General features: G+C 42.8%; 1 protein-coding gene across 3 annotated transcripts in view; it reads right to left on the bottom strand.

Moving 5' to 3' along the window:
- ino80 (INO80 complex ATPase subunit) overlaps positions 1-24,358 on the bottom strand; it is a 200,588-nt gene that overhangs the window by 112,873 nt on the left and 63,357 nt on the right. For all 3 annotated transcript variants that reach the window (XM_041214654.1, XM_041214655.1, XM_041214656.1), the window contains 9 exons: positions 22,825-23,034; positions 21,469-21,549; positions 20,477-20,572; positions 16,541-16,600; positions 7,623-7,765; positions 6,758-6,842; positions 4,418-4,535; positions 2,976-3,061; positions 884-1,051 (listed from right to left, as the gene is read on the bottom strand). In XM_041214654.1, coding sequence (XP_041070588.1) covers positions 884-1,051; positions 2,976-3,061; positions 4,418-4,535; positions 6,758-6,842; positions 7,623-7,765; positions 16,541-16,600; positions 20,477-20,572; positions 21,469-21,549; positions 22,825-23,034 — 1,047 coding nt within the window. The remainder of the gene's footprint in view (positions 1-883; positions 1,052-2,975; positions 3,062-4,417; positions 4,536-6,757; positions 6,843-7,622; positions 7,766-16,540; positions 16,601-20,476; positions 20,573-21,468; positions 21,550-22,824; positions 23,035-24,358) is intronic.

Genomic DNA, 24,358 nt, shown 5'->3' with positions numbered 1-24,358 from the left:
TGTGTGTGTGTGTGTGTGTGTGTGTGTGTGTGTGTGTATAGTACAGAAGAAAACAGATACAGAAATCATGCCCTGGAGTGCAGCACTCAGCTGTTTGATCTGCTGGGATTGTTGACTTGCTCCTTCAAGCAGATTTTTCTTTTTCTTACCCCAGTTGATAAACAATAACTTCAGAGCTTTCATTTTGTAATAGGAATAAGAAGCTGACCTACACTACTCTCAGATCTAATCGAGCAACCCCTTCCTGTTCAGTTAAAGCACAATATTACTTGGTATATGTACAGAATAAGAATGCTTACCTAATGGCCTTTTACAGTACCAGCTACTTGTCCTACTGCATTTGCCAAACCAGAACCAAGCATGGGTTTTAGGGTGCAAAAAGGTTTGATGGTGGGACATGCTTTCGTCTTGTCATTCCCCTCCTTCAATGCTCCTTACAGATCGCAAAATAAATGACTAATCCGATGTTCAATCAGACAAGTGGTAAGCCCCACCATCCTGTGCGTCCTGAGTAGTTATTTATCAGTTCTTGGTGGCATTAACAATGGGACTGCCAAAAACTTTTGTGCTTGGTTCATTTTTATTCTGTGTTAAATCTTATTCATAAATTGTGGACTGCTACATTGTCAGGAACCAGAATTGTGGCTTGTTAGGAATTGCTTAATTTAACTTACTCCAATGTCACGCTCTAATTCCACCTTCCTGCCTATGAAGGCATTATTTCACATTGGTAGATTTCATTATAAATGTGGAGGTTAGAATTTATAGTGGCAAAATATAATGGGAAGTGCATGAAGATGTTAGACTCAATGTAGATCCTGATGTGTAGGAGAGTAGAGGGATGTGGAAAGCTAAACGGATTGTGACAACGGAGAGTACTGACCTTGCGGAACTGCATGACGAGGTTCATGAGGCTGCTGGTGGTGTTCTGGGCCTGCTGAGTGGTTCCCATGGATGACTGGAGCAAGTCTTCAATGGAGATTTTGTTCTTCAAAGCCTGGTACAGCATCTTCTGCCTGCTTTTCAGCTGGCAGTACATCAGGATCTCGATCTGCATAGGGAACAAAGGAGAACAGTGGTTTAAGGGGCATAATAAAGCAGGGCACAGGCCAGGATAAAGCGCAGCTCCCTACCTACATTCATCAAAGATAATTGTACAAATTGAAAGAGAATTTGAGGGCATTGGTGCTCCATTTCATTACACAACATTCAAAAGAAGAAAAATATGACTTGCATTTACATAGCAAATTCTCAGGATATTCCAGAGCACCCTTACATCAATAATTTTAACCTTACCATTGATGTTATGAAGGCAAATGCAGCAAACTTTTTTTAAAAAAATTGTTCTTGGGATATGAGCATCACTGACAGGAAGTGTCAAGCCATCTACAACTGAACAGCTTGCTAGAACATTTCAAAGGACAGTTAAGAGCTGTAGGTCTGGAGGCACATGTGAGCCCAGACAAGTAATGATGGCAGATTTTCTCCCCGAAGGACATTAGCGAGCCAGATGGGTTTTGACAGCAATCCAGTAGCTTCATGTTCAATGTTAATGACACCAGCATTTCATTCCAGATTTCTTAATTAACAGAATTTAAATTCCGCAGCTGCCAGGGTGGGATTTGAACTCGTATCTCCAGAGCAGTAGTCCAAACCTCTGGATTTCTAGTCCAGTAACATTACCGCTAAGTTACTGTTCCCGTGCATAGCAAAGTCCCACAACATGAAATGAAAGAGCAAGAAAACTAATTTCTGCCTGAGGGAGAAATATTTTCTTGAATATCAGAAGAATTTCCTCTTATTCTTTGAAAAATCTAATAGGTGTTTTACATCTTCCTGAGCAGGCAGATAGGCCTAAATCCAATTTCTCAACTGAAGCATGGCACCTCTGACAATAAAAATCTCTCTGCACTTAAGTCTCAGCTCATGGTTTAGTGCTCAAATTTCTGAAGTGGGACTGGAACCCACAGCCTTCTCACAACAAGGACAATGTGCTATCACTATGGCAAGCTGGTACTTAAATGGTAAAAACCTTCTATTAAAAAATACACAGGAATATCATATGAAACTCCTCACAATGCCGCAGTCTTATTACAACAATAGTGCAACACCATTTTGATAAAAATTGGTGGACCAGCAGATTATGTCAATAAATAATAATTTTGATTTATACATAGCATCTTTAATGTAACAAAAGCTCAACAAGAGAAATAAAATTACTGGAGATAAAATGTTGCTTTTGAAACATAAAAGTGGCAGAATTAACGTAAATAAAAGCAAAACTCCACAGAAAATTTACACTATTTCAAACTATCCATCAGTTCTCCCCCAGAGGTCAGAACGAATATGAATGCCGTTTGTTAGCAACAATTGAAAACAGTGTCAGGTTGGCTGCATTGTTGTTTTGGGAACTCAGCTGCTCCCATTCCTATAACACTGCAATCTAATGTGTGCCACCAATGTAACAGTGCAAATTCTAAAATTTCTTCATTCAAACGTTGATACAGCAACGTAATTGCAACAAAAATAAAAATTAATGTGAAGCTTGTTGTCTGACAGCACTGCCTTGCATTAGCATTACACTGCACAGGCCTCTGCTTAATTCCTAGCCTGTGCAAATCTCAATTGAAGCCAAGGAGAAATCAACCAACACTTGCTGAAAAGCACCCACCTGTGAATGTTACAGGAGAAAAAAATGGTCTTGGTTGCAATGCAACCCATGGTCAAATAGCCAGCTAATATAAACAATTAAGTTAGGCTTGCACATGAATAATTGTGGCCAATTGTGGTGGTGTACCTTGGACCAAATGTGAATCAGCACCAACAGGGCATGGAGAAAGAACTGCCAGAACAAAATGAACTGGTTGCTTGTGGAGCTCAGCGATCCAGGGTGATTAGTGTGTGGATTACAGGCGGCTAAGATGGGATACAAAGCTAGAGTGACTAGAGGAGAAAGCAATGCTGCTCAACCTTACCTTATCAGAGAGCTCATTTTCCACATCCTTTTTGATCCTCCTCAACATGAAAGGCTTGAGAATCATGTGAAGACGTGACAGCTGATCTGCAAAATAAGGAATGGGGGCAAACAACTGGATTAGGTGCATTCTCCACTGGCACCGTCCATAGCACCACCAATGTAGTCAGATGCCCAGTAAGAGAATATTTTCACCAATACATGGTCATAGACACCAACCCAGATTAGCTGGCAGTGGGTGGTGCACTCTGCACCGAAGTGACCCCAATCCCACAGTTGTGCGCAACCAAACAGGGCTTGTCACACATACAGCTGCCCAAAACTCAACTTCAAAAATATATAACACCAATATAAAAATGAGGACTGAAATAAAATTGAATAATGATAAATGCCACCATCCCACACCCAAGCCCTCCAAAACTCCCCACAATATCAGGAACAAATGCTCAATGTTAATCTCACCAAAGTGAGAGCCACTGGAGTCACAAAAGGAATTTTCATTCCCACCGCAGTGTACAGCCTAATCTGATGCACAATGTAAAACACCAGAGTTTACGGAGCTCATTCTATAGAGATAGGGATCAATTTGAGATGTGTATCTGCCAAAGAATTAGATGGGATCACCACGCAATTCAGGGTAGGGTTAAGTTTAAATAGAGACACCAAATAACGAAAATACACACAATTCTGGCACTGGAGTTTGATAACTTCAAAGTAAAATTAGGCATCAGGTGAGAAGTCATGGGAAACATTTTTCACCCAAAGGAGGACAAAGCTGTGAAATAAGTTACCAGGAAAACATCTTGAAGCAGGCAGCACAAGTGGAGTTAACAGACAATGAGGCTTATGTCTGGAGAGAGAAGCAAATGGGGGATGTAGCAAGAATGCAGCTGAATGAATTTTAGTCAATCAGTCAGAAAGGGTTGGGTTGGGGAATTAATTGGTCTTTTCTTGATCCTAATAAATACTACTCCTAAGACCCCTCTTGTTCTGGCAGTGGGCTCCTCTCCAATTCCACAAGTGTGCTCACTCTTAGCTTTTCTATAGTCATGCAAGGAGAAAGTTTGTAAAAATGAAAATAGGAGAGTAGCTTCTCTTCCCCAAGGAGACAGAAAATACAGATTCTAGACATGTAAATTGAGAGGAAGAGGGAGAGCCTACCGACTCCTGGCAAGTTAGGATAGAGAGATACAGAACAAAAACAGAATTAGCATCCGCAGTTTTTTTGTTTTTATCACTAGAGAGATACAGACTGAGGGTACTGATTCCAGACAGATTAGTTGACAGAGGTGCAGAGGGTAATTATCCCAGACATGTCAGTACAAAGTGGTGCAGACAGAGGCTGCTGGAATGCCCATGGGGCAAGAAAACACAGAGTGGTTTCAGGGAGTGTGTGGCCCCAATGCAATAAAACAGTACTGAATGTTGCAAAACAGCACTTACTCTCATCGATGGCAGATTTGTTCTCAGCATGGCTTTCGATATCTTTGGAAAACCATTCGTTGAATTCATCATGAGAATCAAAGAGTGTTGGCATGATGAAGTGTAGCAGTGCCCATAGCTAAGGTGAAAAACAACAACTGTGAATATAGCAAGACAACCGGATAAAAGCTTTATATAAACAGACTAGAAAAATCCTGATTTATCTCAGATCCCTCCACCCACCCCACCAGGCATGATGCACTAACAATACTAACCCAAGAAACTCATTTTTACCGTACGTAACTTGGGTATTTCTCTGCCATAGTTCAAGGAAATATGATGTCCTTACCTGGTCTGGCCTACATGTGACTCCAGACCCACAGAAATGTGGCTGACTCTTAAATGCCTCTGAACAAGGGCATTTAGGGATAGGCAATAAATGCTGGCCTGGCTAGCGACGCCCACATCCAGGAACGAACATTAAAAAAACTGCAAAAGTGTACTGCTTTTCAAAAAAATATTTTTCTCCAATTTCATCCACTCAACAGCCTGAAGGGTTTAGGAGCTCAGCAGCAATAGGGACAACCATATTTAAAAAGGAACTTAATTGGTGTGATTCACACTTCTGCGTGGAGTACAGTTATGTGGTTGGGACAGGTAAGGGTCACAGGGTGAGCAGAAGAATGTAACACAGTGAGGACAGACAGACAGACAGACAGACAGACACACACACACACACACACACACACACACACACACACACACACACAGAGGATCACAGTCCCAAGGGTGAGGATGATAGACAGATGCAATCAGGATCACAATACCATGGGGCGGTTCTAAAACAGAGGCAGAATAGGACAGAGTCAGTATGGATTTACGAAAGGGAAATCATGCTTGACAAATCTACTGGAATTTTGCGAGGATGACATTAATAGAGTTGATGAGGGGGAGCTGGTGGATGTGGTTTATTTGGACTTTCAGAAGGCTTTCGACAAAATCTCACATAAGAGATTAGAGTATAAAGTTAAAGCGCATGGGATTAGGGGTAGAGTATTAAGACAGACAGAAAACTGGTTGGCAGACAGGACACAAAGAGTAAGAATAAACGGGTCTTTTTCCGAATGGCAGGCACTGACTTAGTGGGGTACCGCAGGGATCAGTGCTGGGACCCCAGCTATTCACAATATATACTAATGATGTGGATGAGGGAACTAAATATAATATCTCCAAACTTGCAGATGACACAAAGCTGGGTGGGTGGATGAGATGTGAGGAGGATGCAGAGATGTTTCAATGTGATTTGGACAAGCTGAGTGAGTGGGCAAACGCATGGCAGATGCAGTATAATGTGGATAAATGTGAGGTTATCCGCTTTGATAGCAAAAACAGGAAGGCAGATTATTATCTGAATGTGCAATGAGACCTGGGTGCCCTCGTACACCAGTTGCTGAAGGTAAAGAAGGCAAATGGTACGTTGGCCTTCATAGTGAGAGCATTCAAGTACAGGAGCAGGGATGTCTTGCTGCAATTATACAGGGACTTGGTGAGATCACACCTGGAATAGTGTGCATAGTTTTGGTCTCCTTATCTGAGGAAGGATGTTCTTGCTATAGAGGGAGTGCAGCAAAGGTTTACCAGGATGATTCCTGGGATGGCGGGACTGACATATGAGGATAGGATTATATTCGCTAGAGTTCAGAAGAACGAGGGGGCATCTCATAGAAACCTATAAAATTCTAATAGGACTAGGGTAGATGCAGGAAGGATGTTCCTGATGGTGAGGGAGTCCAGAACCAGGGTCATAGTCTGAGGATACGGGGTAGGCCATTTAGGACTGAGATAAGGAGAAATTTCTTCACCCAGAGAGTGGTGAAATTCTGTGGAATTTGCTACCACAGAAGGTAGTTGAGGCCAAAACATTGTATGTTTTCAAGGAGTTAGATATAGCTCTTGGGGCGAAAGGGATCAAAGGGTATGGGGAGAAAGCGGGAGCAGGCTATTGAGTTGGATGATGAGCCATGATCATGATGAATGGCGGAGCAGGCTTGAAGGGCCGAATGGCCTACCCCTGCTCCTATTTTCTATGTTTTAAATTGCTTACGTTTTGTATTCATGATTCCTCATTCTAGGCCCCTCAGCCACTGGAAACAGTCTGCTTCTATCTATCCAATCTATCCTTTCAAAATCCTTATATCAAAAATCAGAAGAAAACAAAGCACAAATTGCTAGGTGTCCCACACAGAAGGGTAAAGTAATTTCTCCACAAATCGATTTTTCCTACAGGCATTTTATAGGTATGGTTGCTTATAAGCACCTGTGAAAATACAGCACTCAAGAGGGATAATTCAACTTACTGACCTCTGCCATAGTGTTCTGAATGGGGGTCCCTGTCAGTAGCAACCGGTTCCGGCACTGAAACTGCAGCAAAATCTTCCAACGAACACTGCAAAAAGAAAGGAAGAACTCAGAAAACTCAAATTCATGCACAAAACACCAAGGTTCTTCTACAACCCAAGCCATACACTATATCTACTGTTCTCATCTTTCTGTGCATAGTGCAGCCAGTTTAATTAAACTCCTTGGGAGAACTCATTAGCGAAAATGTGCCCGAGCAAAACAAATCTTTACACTCCTTCAAAAAGCAATCATGAGGAAAATATAAAAACAACAAAATAATATTGATCCAAGTAACAGGGTATGCTGCATATTAATGCTGTTAAACTTATGAAACAGTTAGATCAGCGTCAATATAGGTTGAAAAGAAGTTACCCACTCTCTGCAGGAAGCAAGTGGGAATGTCAGCTAGACACCTGGAAATACTTTCTTGGATTATGATTTAGGAGGCCTTCCAACGACTACGTTTTGGCCAGTGAGACCATAATGTAAATGGGCACCCAATATTGAGGGTTAAGATACAACTTCAGCAGTGCCAGGATAATAGAGTTGAGGCGTCTTTGTTAGAACAAAGTGCTGTGTAATTAGCCTTGTTAAATTGCAGGAACTGGGAGTAACTTGTCTTCATGTTGGTACAGCACCCTGTGTTAACAAGAGGCAATGAAACCTGTAAACTTGTCCTCATGTCAGCATTGCTGACAACATCTGCAGTCCCCAGCTGTACACCTCCCCCACAGCATTGCTGTCAACATCTGCAGTCTGCAGCAGTACACCTGCTATCCAGTCAGAAGCTGATCAATGTGCGAGTTTCTAGATTCGACTCATTTACCTGGAACTGCTTTTGAGTGCCTGGGCCTCGTCCAGCACCATGTACTGCCACTTTACCCGCTGAAAGTATTTCACATCCTGAACTACCAGTTGGTAACTGGTTATCACCACATGGAACGGAGCATTCTGGGTGTACAGTGTTTTCTAAAACCAAGAGAAGCAAAGACAATAGTTACTAGCCACTAATCACGAATGTCAGTGGAAGGCTGCAATGTGACTGCAGACAAAACTAACTACTACCTCCCCGCAACCATCTGCCCCAACAATACCCACTACCCTGAAACCCTGCAACAGTACCCAAATAGCTGAATACTGTGCAAACCAACCAGCCACCATAGATGACAGGGATGTTAGGCAACATGCAACAACTCTTGTCAACAGCCTTTATAGAAAGGAACATTCAGCTTCAACTTTGCCAGAAAGCATGTGTGCAGCAATCTCATGTGTGACTCGAGGTAGACCACATTCTGCCGCTGTTTTTCCTCATCTAATATGCTTCTCCTAACTGACATAACTCATAGGCATGTGTTCAGGTGGCTAAAATGAACTGGCAATTAGGTTAAGGGATAGGTCAAAAGAGATGCAGTGGCAAACTTTTAAAGGAATATTTCGGAATACACAGGATAGATATATTCCAATGAGAAAGAAAAATTACGGGGGGCAGGTCCCACCATCTGTGGTTAACTAAAAAAGCTAAATGCAGTATCAAACTTATAGAAACAGTACATAATGGTGCAAGATCAAAAAAGGCAGATCAGAAGATTGGAGAGAATATAAAAAACAGCAGAGAGTGACAAAGATTAACAAGGAGGGAAAAATTAAGGCTGAGATAAAGCTAATTAGAAATATAAAGACAAAAAGCAAGAGCTACAAAAAGTAAAAAAAGAGTTAACAAAGTGAGCATTGGTCCTATAGAAAGCGAGTCTGGGGAATTCAGAATTGAAAATAAGGAGAAGGCAGATAAATTGAACAGGTATTTTGCATCGATTTTCACTTCAGAGGATACAAGTAACAACCTAGAAGTTGCTGTAAATCAGGAAATGAAAGGAAAGGAGGAACTCAAGAAAATTACAATTAGCAGGGAAGTGAGTGAGGGTAGGGAGTGGGCACTCTCTCATTCTTCATTAACTTTGCATCTTTGGGCTTCTTCCATTCCTTTAGCTGTTGAAGCTTCAGTTCCTTTGTTCTACATTCTCCTTGCTACCTCTCTGCCCCTCCTGAAAAGCCATCCATAAATCCAATCACCGCCACTCTCTCATCTTCCACTACACATCGGAATGTGTGAATTGATCTAGAACTGTCAATGAAAGTTGAAGAAAAGGGTCAGCAAGAACAATGAGGGCTGAAAGCGCAGAGAGAGATAGACAGCAGGAGTTCACTCCGAGTTGACAAGAACAGCGAGGGCTGACCTCTAACCAGTTTCCGCATTCTAAAACAAAAATCAAGGTGTGACATCACAGGGGAGCAGGTAGGTGATTGGCTGGTGAGTATCCATTGCCTTTGCTTTGATTGTCTTTCAAATTGGTCATTTATTTGTAATTGTAAGGTTTTATTAGCATCAGTACGGTTTATAAACGGTAGTAAGTTTATCCTGAGTAGTAGGATTTGTTAATTATAAAGTAAATAAAAAAAAATTAAATTAATTAACACATAATAAAAAGAGTGCGAGACGAGCCGGGAGTTCAAAAGGAGCTGGTTGTGGTGTGCTGGTGGTGGGTCTCAGTGGACTGACCAGTTTTGGAGAAAATCAAATGTGAAGTCATAGGGAAATAGAGAGGACCCCAGGAGATAAAAGAGCGTGAGAGGGATAGAGCAGCAGGACTTCATAAAAGAGGCACGAGGAAGAGAGGAGATGATGATTGGTGAGTGACAGGTGAGTAAACAGGTTATATAAAGCTTAAGGTATGTTAGTGCAGCTCAGCCATGTGAAGGATGTGGGAAGTCATGCAGGCACAAAGTGCCCTCGATGACTACATCTCCAGGAAGTGTCACCAGCTGCAGAAACTTGAGCTCAGGGTTGTGGAACTTGAGCGGCGGCTAGAGTCACTGTGGTGCATCTGCAAGGCTGACAATTACGTGGATAGCACGTTCAGGGAGGTGGTCATGCCGCAGCTAAGAAGTACACAGGCAGAGGGGGAATGGGTGACCGCCAGAGTATCTAAGAGGAACAGGCAGGTAGTGCAGGAATCTCCTGAGGCTATCTTGCTCTCTAACCGCTTTTCCATTCTGGATACTGCTGAGCTAGATGGTTCCTCAGAGGACCGTAGCAAAAACCACATTCGTGGCACCACGGTTGGCTCAGCTGCACAGGAGGGGAGTTAGAAGAGTGGAAGTGCTATAATGGTTAGGGATTCCATAGTTAGAGGAGTAGGCAGGCATTTCTGTGACCATAAATGGGACTCCAGGATGGCATGTTGTCTCCCTGGTGCCAGGGTCAAGGATGTCACGGAGTGGCTGCAGGACATTCTTTTGGGGAGGGCAAGCAGCCAGAGGTCGTTGCCCACATTGGGACCAGTGACATAGGTAGGAAAAGGGACAAGGTCCTGAAAGCAGATTTTAAGGAGTTAGGAAGGGAATTAAAAAGCAGGACCTCAAGAACAGTAATCTCAGGATTACTCCCAATGCCAAATGCTGCTGAGCATAAGAATAGGAAGACTGAGCAGTTCAACAAGTGGCTGGAGAAATGCAGCAGGAGTGAGGGCTTTAGATTTGAGGCATTGGGATTGGTTCTGGGGCAGGCGGGACCTTCACAAGAAGGACGAGTGAGTTACACCTTATCAGGACCAGGACTAATGTTCTCACGGGGAGGTTTAAACTAGATTGGCAGGGGGATGGGAACCATAGGGGATATTCAGAGTGCAGAAGAGAAAAACTGGCAGTGGGAAGTAGTGGAGTATCAACTGATAACGAGGATATATCAGAGTGCTATCAAGGTAGATTTAATACTTGGAGAGTTCGATAGAATTAGAGTAGGCGATGGTAGGTCGTTAGATGCGATCAGAATAATGGGGGAAGTAAAAAAGCCTAAATTAGGGCTAACGTGCATGTATGTGAATGCACAGAGTGTGGATAATAAGGTTGGTGAACTGCAGGCACAGATTGACAAATGGAATTATGATATTATTGCTATAACAGAGACCTGGCTCAAAGAAGGGCAGGACTGGGTCTCAAAATAATCCTGGGTACAAGGTGTTTAGAAGAGACGGGAAAGGAAGAAAGGTGGGGGGGGTGGCGGTGTGGAGGCAGTTGCAATATTGATTAAAGATAGCATTACAGTACTGGAGAGAGAGGCTGCTCCAGAGGAGTCGAGGACAGAATCTCTGGCTAGAGGCAAGGAATGAAAAAGGTGAAATAACATTGATTGGTGTAGTACATAAACTACCAACTAGTGGAAGGGATGTGGAGAAACAAATTTGCAAAGAAATTGCAGAGAGGTGCAAGAAGGATAGAGTAATCATAATGGGGGACTTCAATTATCTAAATATAAACTAGGATAGGAATAGTACAAAGGGAGAAGAGGGGCGAGAGTTCCTGGAATGCATTCAAGATAATTTTCTGCAGCAGTATGTCTCCAGTCCAATGAGAGAACATGCACTTTTGGACCTGGTTCTGGGGAATGAGCTGGCCCAAGTGGATCAAATATCAGTGGGAGAGCACCTAGGGGACAGTGACCATTGAATCATAAGGTTTAGGTTAGTCATGGAAAAGGACAGGGAAAAATCCAGAGCAGGGATAATTAATTGGGGGAAAGCCAACTTCAATGGGATGAGAATGCATCTGAGTCGAGTGAGTTGGAACCAAATGTTGGCAGAAAAGATGGTGGCTGAACAATGGGCCACCTTCAAAGAAAAAGTACTGCAGGCAATGACATGGTATAGTCCCTTGAAGGGGAAAGGTAAAAATAAAACCAGAGCGCCCTGGACAACGAGAGAGATAGAGGTAAAGATGAAAAGGAAGAAGGGTGCATACGACAGATGTCAGGTAGAAAATACAATAGAGAATCAGGCTGAATATAAAAGGACCAGAAGGGAAGTGGAGAAACTAACGTGAAAAGCAAAGATAGAGCACGAAAAGAGGCTGGCAACAAACATAAAAAGGAATCCCAAGGTCTTCTATAAGCATGTAAATAATAAAAGGGTAGTTAAGGAAAGAGTAGGGCCAATTAGGGACATAAAAGGGGACTTGCATGTGGAGACAGGAGAAGTAGAAGTGGTGCTGAACGAGTACTTTGAATCGGTCTTTACCAAGGAAGAAGATGGTACTCAGGCCAAGGTGAAAGAGGAGGTAACTGGTACGCTACAAGAACTTGCAGTTGAAAGGAAAGAGGTGTTAGAAAGGTTCTCTTTACTTAAAATAGATTAGGTACCAGGACCAGATGAGATGTATCCAAGGGTACTGAGGGAAGTGAGAGAGGAAATTGCAGAGGCACTGGTGATAATCTTCCAATCTTCCTTAGACACAGGGGAGGTGCCAGAAGACTGGAGAACTGCGAATGTTACACCCTTGTTCAAAAAGGGATGCAATGATAAAGCTGGCAACTACAGGTCAGTTTGACCTCAGTGATAGGAAAACTTTGGGAAACTATGGTACTGGATAAAATCAATAATCACACAGACAAGTGCAGGATAATTAAGGAAATCCAGCATGGATTAATTAAGGGAAAATCATGTTTAGCTAACTTGGGAGTTTTTTTGAGGAGGTAACAGAGGAAGTTGATAAGGGAAACGCTGTTGATGTGATGTACATGGATTTTCAAAAGGCATTTGATACAGTGCCACACACCAAGCTTGTGAGCAAAATTGTAAGTCATAGAATAAAAAGGGAAAATGGGCACTTGGATAAGAAATTGGCTGAGTGACAGGAAACAGAGAGTAGTGATAAATGATTGTTTTTCAGATTGGAGGAAGGTTTGTCATGGAGTTCCCCAGAGACCATAAGACATAGGAGCAGAAATTAGGCCATTTGGCCCATCGAGTCTGTTCCGCCATTCAATCATGGCTGATAAGTTTCTCAACCCCATTCTCCCACCTTCTCCCTGTAACCTTTGATCCCCTTACCAATCAAGAACCTATCTATCTCGGTGTTAAATACACTCAATGACCTGGCCTCCACAGCCTTCTGTGGCAATGAATTCCATAGACTCACCACTTTCTGGCTAAAGAAGTTTCTCCTCATCTCTGTTCTAAAAGGTCTTCCCTTTACTCTGAGGCTGTGCCCTCGGGTCCTGGTCTCTCCTACTAATGAAACATCTTCCCCACATCCACTCTATCCAGGCCTTTCAGTATTCTGTAAGTTTCAATCAGATCCCCCCCTCATCCTTCTAAACTCCATCGAGTATAGACCCAGAGTCCTCAAACGTTCCTCATATGTTAAGCCTTTCATTTCTGGGTTCGTTCTTGTGAACCTCCTCTGGACCCTCTCCAAGGCCAACACATCCTTCCTGAGATACGGCGCTCAAAATTGCTCACAATATTCTAAATGTGGTCTGACCAGAGCCTTATAAAGCCTCAGCAGCACATCCCTGCTTTTATATTCTAGTCCTCTCGAAATAAATGCCAACATTGCATTTGCCTTCCTAACTACCGACTCAACCTGCAAGTTAACCTTAAGAGAATCCTGGACTAGGACCCCAAGTCCCTTTGCACTCCAGATTTCTGAATTCTCTCCTAATTTAGAAAATAGTCTATGCCTCTATTCTTCCTATTAAAGTGCACGACCTCACACTTCCCCACGCTGTATTCCATCTGCCACTTCTTTGCGCATTCTCCTAACTTGTCCAAATCCTTCTGCAGCCTCCCCACCTCCTCAAAACTACCTGTCCCTCCACCTATCTTTGTCTCATCTGCAAACTTAGCCAGAATGCCCTCAGTTCCTTCATCTAGATCATTAATTTATAAAGTGAAAAGTTGTGGTCCCTGCGGAACTAGTCACCAGCCGCCTTCCTGAGAAGTACCCCCTTATCCCCACTCTCTGCCTCCTGCCAGACAGCTAATCTTCTATCCAAGTTAGTACTTTGCCTCTAACACCATGGGTTCTTATCTTACTGAGCAGCCTCCTGTGCGGCACCTTGTCAAAGGCCTTCTGGAAGTTCAAGTAGATAACATCCATTGGTTCTCCTTTGTCTAACCTACTCGTTAACTCTTCAAAGAATTCTAACAGATTTGTCAAGCATGACCTCCACTTGGTGAAACCACGCTGACTTTGTCCCATTTTACCATGCACTTTCAAGTATTTTGAAATCTCATCCTGAATAACAGACTCTAAAATCTTACCAACGACTGAGGTCAGGCTAATTGGCCTGTAATTTCCCGTCTTTTGCCTCACTCCCTTCTTAAACAGGGAGGTTACATTAGCGATTTTCCAGTCCTCTGGGACCCTTCCTGACTCCAGTGATTCCTGAAAGATCAAACTAACGCCTCCACTATCTCTTCAGCTATCTACTTCAGAACTCTGGGGAGTAATCCATCTGGTCAAGGTGATTTATCCACCTTCAGACCTTTCAGTTTTCCTAGCATCTTCTCTTTGGTAATGGCCACCATACTCACCTCTGCCCCCCCGACTCTCTTGAACTTTGGGGATGTTACTCGTATCTTCCACCGTGAAGACTGACGCAAAGTACCTATTCAGTTCCTCCGCCATTTCTTTGTTCCCCACTACGAATTCTCTAGCATCATTTTCCAGCGGCCCAATGTCCACTTTTGCCTCTCTCTTACCCTTTATATATCTAAAAAAACTCTTGCAATTTTCTTTTATATTACTGGCTAGTTGTCACTGACAAAGGTCAGTGTTGGGACCCTTGCTCTTCCTGATATATATTAATGACCTAGACCGTGATGTGCAGGGCATGATTTCAAAATTTGTGGATGATACAAAGATTGGAAATGTTGTTAACTGTGACAGGGATAGTCCTGTATTTCAAAAGGGCATAGACATGTTGGTGGATTGGGCAGACAAGTGGCAGGTGAAGTTCAATGCAGAGAAGTGTGAGGGGATTCATTTTGGCTGAAAAAGATATGGTGCAACGGTATAAAAAAAGGCAGATCCTCTAAAGGAAGTGGAGGAGCAGAAGGACCTCAGTGTATACATACATAGGTCATTGAAGATGACAGGGCATGTTGAGAGAACAGTTAATAAAGCACATAGGATCTTAGGCTTTATTAATAGGGGCATTGAATACAAGAATAAGGAGGTCATGTTGATCTTGTATAAGATACTAGTTAGGCCTCATCTGGAGTACTGCGTCCAGTTCTGGGTGCCATACGTGAGGAAGGATGTGAAGGCTTTGGAGAGAGTACAGAGGAGATTCACAAGAATTATTCCAGCAATAAAGAACTGTAGTTATGAGGATAGATTGGAGAGGTTGGAACTCTTTTCTTGGAGAAAAGAAGGCTGAGCGGAGACTTGATAGAGGTATTCAAGATCCTGAGGGGTATGGATAGGGTAAATGTGAGAAACTATTCCCACTTCAGAGAACATCAGGAACTAGAGGGCACAGATTCAAAATAATTGGCAAAAGGAGTAAATGCGATGTAAAAAAAAAATTTCACCTAGAGGGTGGTTGGAGTCTGGAACAAACTATTTGAAAAGGATGGTGGAGGCAGGTTCAAGCGAGGTATTCAAAAGGGAATTGGATTGCTACCTGAAAAGAGAATGTGCAAGATTATGGGGATAAGGCAGGGGAGTGGGACCGGACAAAATGTTTTTTCAGAATGCCAGTATGGACACGATGGGCTGAATGGCCCCCTTCTGCACTGTAAAGCTACTGTGATCGATCTGTCTGGCTCTTTTTTTTATATACGTTCTCAGGATGAGAGAGATTCCTACAAGATTCCATTTATTGCCCATACCTAACTGGCCTCATGTACAAATGAATTACTTGTTGGGGCACCTCACAAGCCAGGAATAATCTGATTGGCTTCAGTTTTAAAACTCAAATTTGGTTTCTGGTACAACACCAAGAACAAGCTGCATTTATATTGTAAAACCTCTGAAGGCATTTCACAAGAGTACAATCAGATAAAATTCGACACTGAGCACAGAGACATTAGAACAGGTGACTCAAAACTTGGTCAAAGATGTAAGAATATAAGAGATAGGAGAAACAATAGATCATATGACCCGTCGAACCTGCTCCATCATTCACTATGGTCATGGCTGATCTTCAGCTTCAACTCCATTTTTCACCTGCTCCTCTTTTCCCTCAATTTCCGGAGACACCAAAAATCCATCTAAGATGTAGTTTTAAGAAGCATTGTAAAGGAGGAGAGGGAGGTGGAGGGGGTTAGGGAAGGAATTCCAGAACTCAGGACCAGGTGGCTAAAGGCAGGGCCACCAATGGAGGGACAAAGGAAGTTATGGATGGACAGAAGGACAGAACTGGAAGAGCACAGAGATCAAGGTTTTCAGGAGTATAAGAGATAAAGATATGGCAGGGAGCTAGACCATGGAGGAATCTGAACGTCAGGATAAAAATTTCAAACTGAGATTTTGCTGGACGAGGAGCAAATGTAGGCCAGTGTGCACATGGGCAATTTGTGAATGCAAATTAGCACAGGATTGGGGCAGCAGAGTTTTGGATGAGAGATCGCATCTTACTAACCATTCCCACTTGCCTTTCACCATCCATCAAGGGTTACAGTGCAACTGCTGAGACTTGGTAACTTTCTCCTTCCCTACACCAGGACCAGCTGCTGCTCGCCACCATTGCCTGACTGAGCAGAGCAGATATGAGAGATCAATCTTGGATGGGCCTGGCAAAAATTGAATTAAAACACCAGGCAGTGAGCTGGTTCACTAAGTTATGAGGGGAGTAGAATAAGGCACTATGTTCAATTGCTCACAATGGTAGCCAACCCTGTTCAGCAGTTAAGTATACAACTGATGTCAGTAAATCAGAAAACAATCAAGAGTAAACCTTACCTGGCTCCAGAACTTCCTGATCACCTTTCTGTCATGAGGGTTCCCCCAGTAAGGCAAAACCTAAAATTGGAAGAAAAAACAAACATACTGAACATGTTTCAGAAATTACTCAGTGAAGCACTTAGCTCTTTTTAACTAATTGGAAACTAAGGTGAAAGGCAAACAACTCAATGTAACATAGTAAAGAAAGAAAAATCTTGCATTCCTATAGTGTCTTATCATGTCTTCATGGCCTCACTAAATGAATTGTTTTTTCAAGTTTTAATGCTGACAGCAGTCAATCTGCGCACAAAGCTCTACAAAAATGACCAGCTAACTACAGTTTTGCGAGGCATGTTGAGGGATAAATGTTGGTCAGGGCACCATGTTGCTTGTCAAGTGAGGTTTAACATTTCATTTGAAAGACTGTATCTCTCAGACAATGCAGTGTTTCACATCAAACTGCACTGAAATGTCAGCGTCACGCTCAAATCCTGAGTGCAGATCATCAGGTGTCAGAAGACAGAGTGCTACTATGGATGTAAATGGGCCCTATAGAAGATGTGAGGGGGAAATCAGGAAAGACTGATTCCTAAAATCAAATGATTTTTTCATAGAAGTCAATAAATTTTGGGAAGCAAAAAGCAAAAAGTTAAGGAGCTGCAGCGTGAAGATCCAAGACAGAATGCTTTGGATTACAAAATGATTACTGGGAAATCTAAGATATTTTGGAAAATTAGGAAAGATTTGGAAAGGGTAAACAATGAAAGGGATTCAATGAGTTCAAAATTGTCACTAAGGGGGGCACAGACTGCAGATTGTCATGAGAAGGACAAAGGAGGAAGTTGGAAGATTCTTTTGGGTTGGATTATTAAACGTGGAATGTTCCACCTCAAAATGGCTATTGATGCACCTGTATAATATCAGCAAATAGATAAAGCTATAAAAATGGCAAAATATAATCTTTATAGCTAGAGGCATAGGTTAGAAAAACTCAAGTAATGTTTGACTTGTAAAAGATCTCAGGCTCCACTTGAAGGACTGTATATAATTTTGCTCCCTCATTACAGGAAGGATACAAAGGCAATCTGGTAGAAGTCTTCAGGGCTATGACCAAGTGAGTAGTCAGCAAGATGAAGAGAGAACATACTATTTACAATCTACTTGTCAATGCTTATTTACCTCAAAGATCAATTGCCCTCTGGTGTCAGTCTTAGATACTGCCTAGATGGAAAACTCTAACCTCAGTCGTCCCCACGCCAAAACTAAACTGACCACCATAGTAACACATGATCTGCAGCTTGTGAATGACTGAAGTGTCATTGTTCACTTTGTACCAGATTTGCAAGCCACTCTTGAATTTTGCATACAAGAAACTTGGCCTGTCCTTCAATGCTGTCAAAACAAAATTCATATCAACCCACACCTGGTCAACAAATATTCTACCTCCCAAAAATGTTGAAGGAGAGACTCTAGAATATGCTGAGCACTTCCCATACCTTGGCCCCTGCCTCTCTCAAAAGGCCATCATTGACGAGATAAAACACCATTTCAGCTGTGGCAGCTCAGCCTTCTGTAAACTATGGCAGAGTATTTGACAACAAAGGCCTCCGCAAGTCAACAAAAGTCCTGGTGTACAGAGCAGTTGTCGTCACCACACTCTTGTACTGCAGTGAGACCTGTACTGTGCATGAATGACCCAAGAGTAATAGAAAAATTCCATCAGCAATGCCTCCTCCTTATGAATCCCTCCGGACTCATTAGGAGGACCATTGGACAAATTCCAGTGTCCTTCCTGAAGCCAGCTCCACAAGCATTCAGACAAAACTCCTGCAAAATCAACTTCAATGGGTAGGACAGTGTCCAGATGTCCGAAAAGCACCTCCCCTGCCAGGTTCTGTTTTCTCAACTCTCAAATGGCCAAGGTTCCAGGAGAGGACAAAGAAAACAGTTCAAAGGCGCCCTGAAGCCCTCCTTGAAGCATGGCAGCATTGGGCAGTAATGGCTGGAATGGGCTTGCTATCAAATGTTCAAAATGGCAACAACTGGGCCATCAAGCTGCATCATGCTTCAAGTCACATCTTAGTGATAAGACAGAGCGGTGGCACTGAAACAAAGAAAAGGAAGCAATTCCCATGAATCCCATGATCTTTTGGGACATCCATCCCATTGTGTCCATAGATCTATGGGTCGATAATAAGATGGAATAATAAAGGGTGTGCAGGGCAAGTGAGATAGATGAGATTAGATTGGACAATGAAGGGTATGGTGAACAAGTAGGAGTCTTGGGTTGGACTCACTGGGATACTAATGGGTATGTGAAGCAAGGAGATTGAGAAGTTACAGAGTAAGGGAAGCAAGCAGAAGAGCAGGATTAGACTAGATAGGGTATTAGAGTGCAGGGACCGTGACTACAGGGTTGAAATTGAACTAATTGACATTAATGTATATGTGGCGTGAGCAGGAGAGTGGGGTCAAACTGGGTGGCATATTCAAGATGGTGGGGAATGAGCAGGAGAGTGTGATTAGGCTAGGTGTTTTATGCATAGCTCATGATAGAGCATATTCAGGTACATGTCCGTAACCCCATCCATCAACCTCAGAATTGGCTCAATTACCCCCTGGCCCACAAAGATTTTACCGATAAACTGCTTGCACTGAGGGAGTGTTGCATTGTCAGAGATAGCATCTTTTGGATGAGATGTTAAACTGAGGCCCTGACCTCCCTCAGGTGGACACAAAATATCCCACAGCACTATTTCAAAAAACAAGTGTCCTGGCAAATATATCTTCCTCAACCAGCACTCATCATTTGGACACTTATCTCACTGCTGTCCGAGGGATGTTGCTGAGAGTACTGTGGTTGTTGCATTTCCTACATAATACTGAATACGCTTCAAAAGTAAATAATTGGCCATGAGGCGTGTTGCTACATCCCAAGGTCATGAGCAGCACTATATAGTATGCAAGTTGCTTCTTCCTTGACTTTCTATTAGAGATGATATTTGGGACTTCCTGCAAAATGGAAATGCATTTGAATCACAAAAAAGATAGAAAATCGTATCCAATGTAAAACAAAATAGAATATTTCTTCTGTCAGCTCCATATCCAATGCAAACCTCCTCTTTGTCTGTCCAATATTGGGTGAGATGCAGCAAGTCACTCAGAAGCCAGTGGACAGGGATTGAAATCCATGCCGAAGGTAACTTCTATTTTTAGCTCATAATTCTACAATTCCTGACTGTGCCACCGTGACCTAAAGCATAACAAGTGTTCTATGTTTTTCATGCAGTAGCCAGTGAATGTGCCCCCTTTTTCTCGAAGCTGCAGAAAATTAGAGGATTTCTTCAGTGCCTGCATATCAAATGCAGTCAGATTCCAGGTTTACTGAAAGCACATGTTCACATTTATTTGCAGTACAGTAATTGGTAATGCAATACTGCCACCTGGTGCCAGCACTACTCAGAAAACCAAGCTTATCAACAGTCATCTCAATCTACTGAGACATCCACACAGATAGATGCACAGTGCACACTCTCTACCCACATGGACAAATCCATGCATCTCAGCCCAGAGAGCATAGGCACAGGTCAGCGCCTGGCAAGGCCTGGTTCTGGCTCAGCACTGGCATCAGAAATCACTCAAACCATTAAACTAGTTCAGCCACTGGTTGGCATAACCACAGAATTGAAATATTTGCAATGTAACTTATGAAGTGTACATGCAGCTATTTAGGAATCCAGACTGAAAAGAAAGCCTGGAGAGTAACGTACATAACAAGGTGCTGTAGCAGTACAAGCACCTTCACTGTGACAGCCCACATCCAGCTACACACTTGCATCTCCAAACTTGAGTTACAAGATGCAATAGCGATGGCTGCAACAATACAAATATTTATTCCCTATGCACCAACACTGCAGAGCCCGACTGTGGCACTCTTCCCTTCTTGCCCATTACCTTGAATCGAGACACAAATCTGGAGAATTCCTGATGCCAGTTGTTAAGTGTGGAGGCAGGAGAGATGATTAAGAATGGACCCCAGATGTTTTCTCTCTGCACAAGAATTAATTCAGTCAACAAAAATGCACAAATTCAGTTAGTCAGATAAGTTAGTAAAAAGACTGTGACAATTTTTGTATGCGCAGTAGTTGATGGGCTGCACGTTATCACCTCAGGTACCCATGTTTGTATCTTCGTGCTGACTATGGTGTTTAATGTGAAGAGAATGCAGAAGGCTGACAACACAGCATAACATCACAAACGGACCATAAATTGTAAATTGGGCTGAGGGGTTAGAGAAGCATTGGGGAGGAAAAGTGAACAGTAGGTTACTGAGAATGGGACAAAGTAGCTTAGACTTTGATACTGGGGTGGGAGGGAGTGTTGTTTTTATGTATGAGGGTTGGTCTGCGTGAACCAGGGTCTTGGATTTGCAAATTGTGGCCATGGCCATCTTGGTTTAAATTTTGTACGAGAGTTTTTAATCCAGCCCATTTCCAAATGGTTGAACATTTCTGATGTAGAGTGCTCTTTATCTAGCCCATGCTGCCCCTGCCATGGGAGTGTTTGATGGGACAGCATATGGGAGCTTTACTTTGTATCTAACCCAGGCAGTACTTGCCCTGGGAGCGCTCCACAGGACAGTGTATTGGGAGCTTTACTTTTGTTTCTGGTCCATGTTACATCTGAGCCGTCAGGCAGGTGAAGAACATGATACCAATGTGAAATTTAAACCAAATGGAAAAAAATTGATCTATGGGGGTGGGGGTGGAATTTACCCTACAAGGAAAAAAAAATGGAGAAAACAGCAGAGAAAGGAACTCTTGAGGATTAGTTAGATAAATTCCATCAGCAGATCTAAAGCTGTGCAGAACAGAGCATGAAGCTGCCTGCATACAGCAGCATTCTGTGTTGACTATTCTAATAATCAAATACTCTATAAATCTCACCTCAGCCAAATGTGCCAAGAAAGCAATGCTCTGCACCGTCTTACCGAGCCCCATTTCATCAGCCAGAATCCCATTGATACCCTGAAGGGAAAAGAAAAATAAATTTAAAACAAGATAGAGCCTCATGAAGCCACAGTGGAGGCAAACATACTGTACTCCTTTCAGGCAGGCATTCAGTTAAAGCAACATTCCTAGCTAGTTCTTCCTTCAAACCGATAACTGTGCTATGAAACAGTACATGGATATGCAAGCAATGCTAACCTGAAGTTTGGAGACTGCCAGTTGGTGCTGTCAGTGAGCTACCAAACTCCTGTGCCACACAGTGATAAATATTAGATTTAGAGATGGTGATGCAGCTATTTTGAATTGCCTTTGTGAATGGAAAACCCCACAGATAAACTGCACGTGGTCCTGATTGTGTCATATAACTACAGCGATTCAAAGAAGTCATCAATAACGGGTAGAAACAGTAGCATTCTGACTATGCCACTCTGATTCATGGGACAGCAGTCGCTGAAGGTAAGCATGCAGGTGCAACAGGCGGTAAAGACGAAAAATGGTATGTTGGCCTTCATAGCGAGAGCATTCAAGTACAGGAGCAGGGATGTCTTGCTGCAATTATACAGGGCCTTGGTGAGACTACACCTGGAATAGTGCGCGCAGTTTTGGTCTCCTTATCTGAGGAACGATGTTCTTGCTATAAAGGGAGCGCAGCAAAGGTTTACCAGACTGATTCCTGGGATGGCGGGACTGACATATGAGGAGAGATTGAGTCGGTTAGGATTATATTCGCTGGAGTTCAGAAGAATGAGGGGCATCTCAGAAACCTATAAAATTCGAACAAAACTAGGCAGGGTAGATGCAGGAAGGATGTTCCCGATGGTGGGGGAGTCCAGAACCAGGGGTCACAATCTGAGGATATGGGGTAGGCCATTTAGGACTGAGATGAAGAGAAGTTTCTTCACCCAAAGAGTGGTGAGCCTGTGGAATTTGCTACCACAGAAAGTAATTGAGGTCAAAACATTGTATGTTTTCAAGAAGGAGTTAGATGTAGCTCGTGGGGTGAAAGGGATCAAAGGCTATGGGGAGAAAACGTGAACAGGCTATTAAGTTGGATGATCAGCCATGATCATAATAAATGGCGGAGCAGACTCGAAGGGTCAAATGGCCTACTCTTGCTCCTATTTTCTATGTTTCTATGACACAGACAAATCACAGTGCCTGCCATGGACAATGGTGCGGTAAGTGAGACCTTCGCTACTACTGAAAGACAGAGTCACTGAGTCACACCTGAACGTGTGCACACATACAGGCATACACACGCTTTGAAACATGCTGTTTTTGCTCCAATTTTACCTGTTCATAGAGGTTAGCAAGCCAATTCATGCCCTTCAGTTGGTAGGCCTTGAGTTTGCCATTGAACATGGAAGGTTGTGGAATGTCTTCGCCAGCTCGAATGGAAGGATTAGCCAAGCTGTAACTCTCCCCAAAACCAGTCCCAGATTCATTGGCTGCCCGCAGTGCTGCCATGCGGCTCTCCTTTGCTTCTTCATCGAACAATCGAGTCTGAAAGCAAAAGAACATACAGTTTCCACAATTGGTCACCATTGTAAGTTTGAGAAGTGCAGACTGGAAGACGAGCAACCTATTGTGAACCTAGTGTTGCACGGCCTTCAGTGTGATCTTTACTGTGAGATTCGGAATTTCAGTTCGTGCGTCACACTGGCTGCTGGTAGAATGAATCACACAATGATGCCCCATTGAACCAATCATTCTAGCTGGACCTGTGAAAGCTCAGAAACTACACCTTCCACAATCAATTCAGCTCTAATCTCATTCAGCCAGAAAAGGCTTTTCATCTGAATCCTATTCTCACACTTGATCACTATAATTAAGTACAGTACATGCAAAATTATATTTACATAGCGCTGCAACAGGTCTACTTTAAATGTTAAGCTACAAACTATTCAGTAACAACACTGTCAAAATCCATGAACAAAACAGCAAATTACTAAACTTAGCTACCCACAATAATTCAACATGAAACAATTTTCTCTATTTCACAGCACAGAACAGCCAGTTTCATTCTCTCTTATTACAACAAGGTGCTACTTTCCAATAAGGTTGTATGAACGTAAACTGATTCATGTGAAAGCAGCACTTCTCAGTAGGTAAGGCTATCAGTGCAAGTTGACACAAGGCACCAGAGAAGGAAAGGATATTCCCTCCTACTGGTGTATGGCACCCACAGCTGATGAGACTTTGGTCTCCTTCAGGTATGATTCTTCTACTTCCCAATGGCTTTTTATTCTCCACAAACTCCAACTTATCTAAAAGTCAGCAAAACACATCCTGTCCACCATTAATTCTCTCTCGCACATCATCCCCAGGCCTGCTGACTTGCATTGGCTCCCTGTCTCCAACATATTAAATTCAAACCCTTCACCTACAAAATACCTCCACAGATCTGTGGCTGTATCGCTCCAGTATTATATTCCCCTCCACGCTTTCTGAGGTTCTCCAACTTTAGCTTTGTATAACTTCCACCTTTGATGTTAAGCCTTTGGATCACTTTGTCCCACTCTCTGGAACTCCCCTCCTATACATTTTCACCTATTTCTCCATCCTCTTTCAAAAAGCCCTGAAAACCCTTTTTTTTAAACCAAGCTTTCAATCATCCTCCTAACCTCTTTACCCTTGGCACAATATCTGTTTTTCTATATATTTCCCAAAAGGATTTGATAATGTGCTACACAACAGGCTTGCGAGCACAGTTAGAGCTCATGGAATAAAAGGGACAGTGGCAGCATGGATACAAAATTGGTTTAGTGACAAAAGAGAGTATAGGGGTTATTTTTCAAGATGGAGGAAGGTTTACAGTGGAGTTTCC

The sequence above is a fragment of the Carcharodon carcharias genome, chromosome 20 (genome assembly GCF_017639515.1).
Source record: "Carcharodon carcharias isolate sCarCar2 chromosome 20, sCarCar2.pri, whole genome shotgun sequence".
Lineage (NCBI taxonomy): Eukaryota > Metazoa > Chordata > Chondrichthyes > Lamniformes > Lamnidae > Carcharodon > Carcharodon carcharias.
This window is presented reverse-complemented; position numbering and strand designations above follow the sequence as displayed.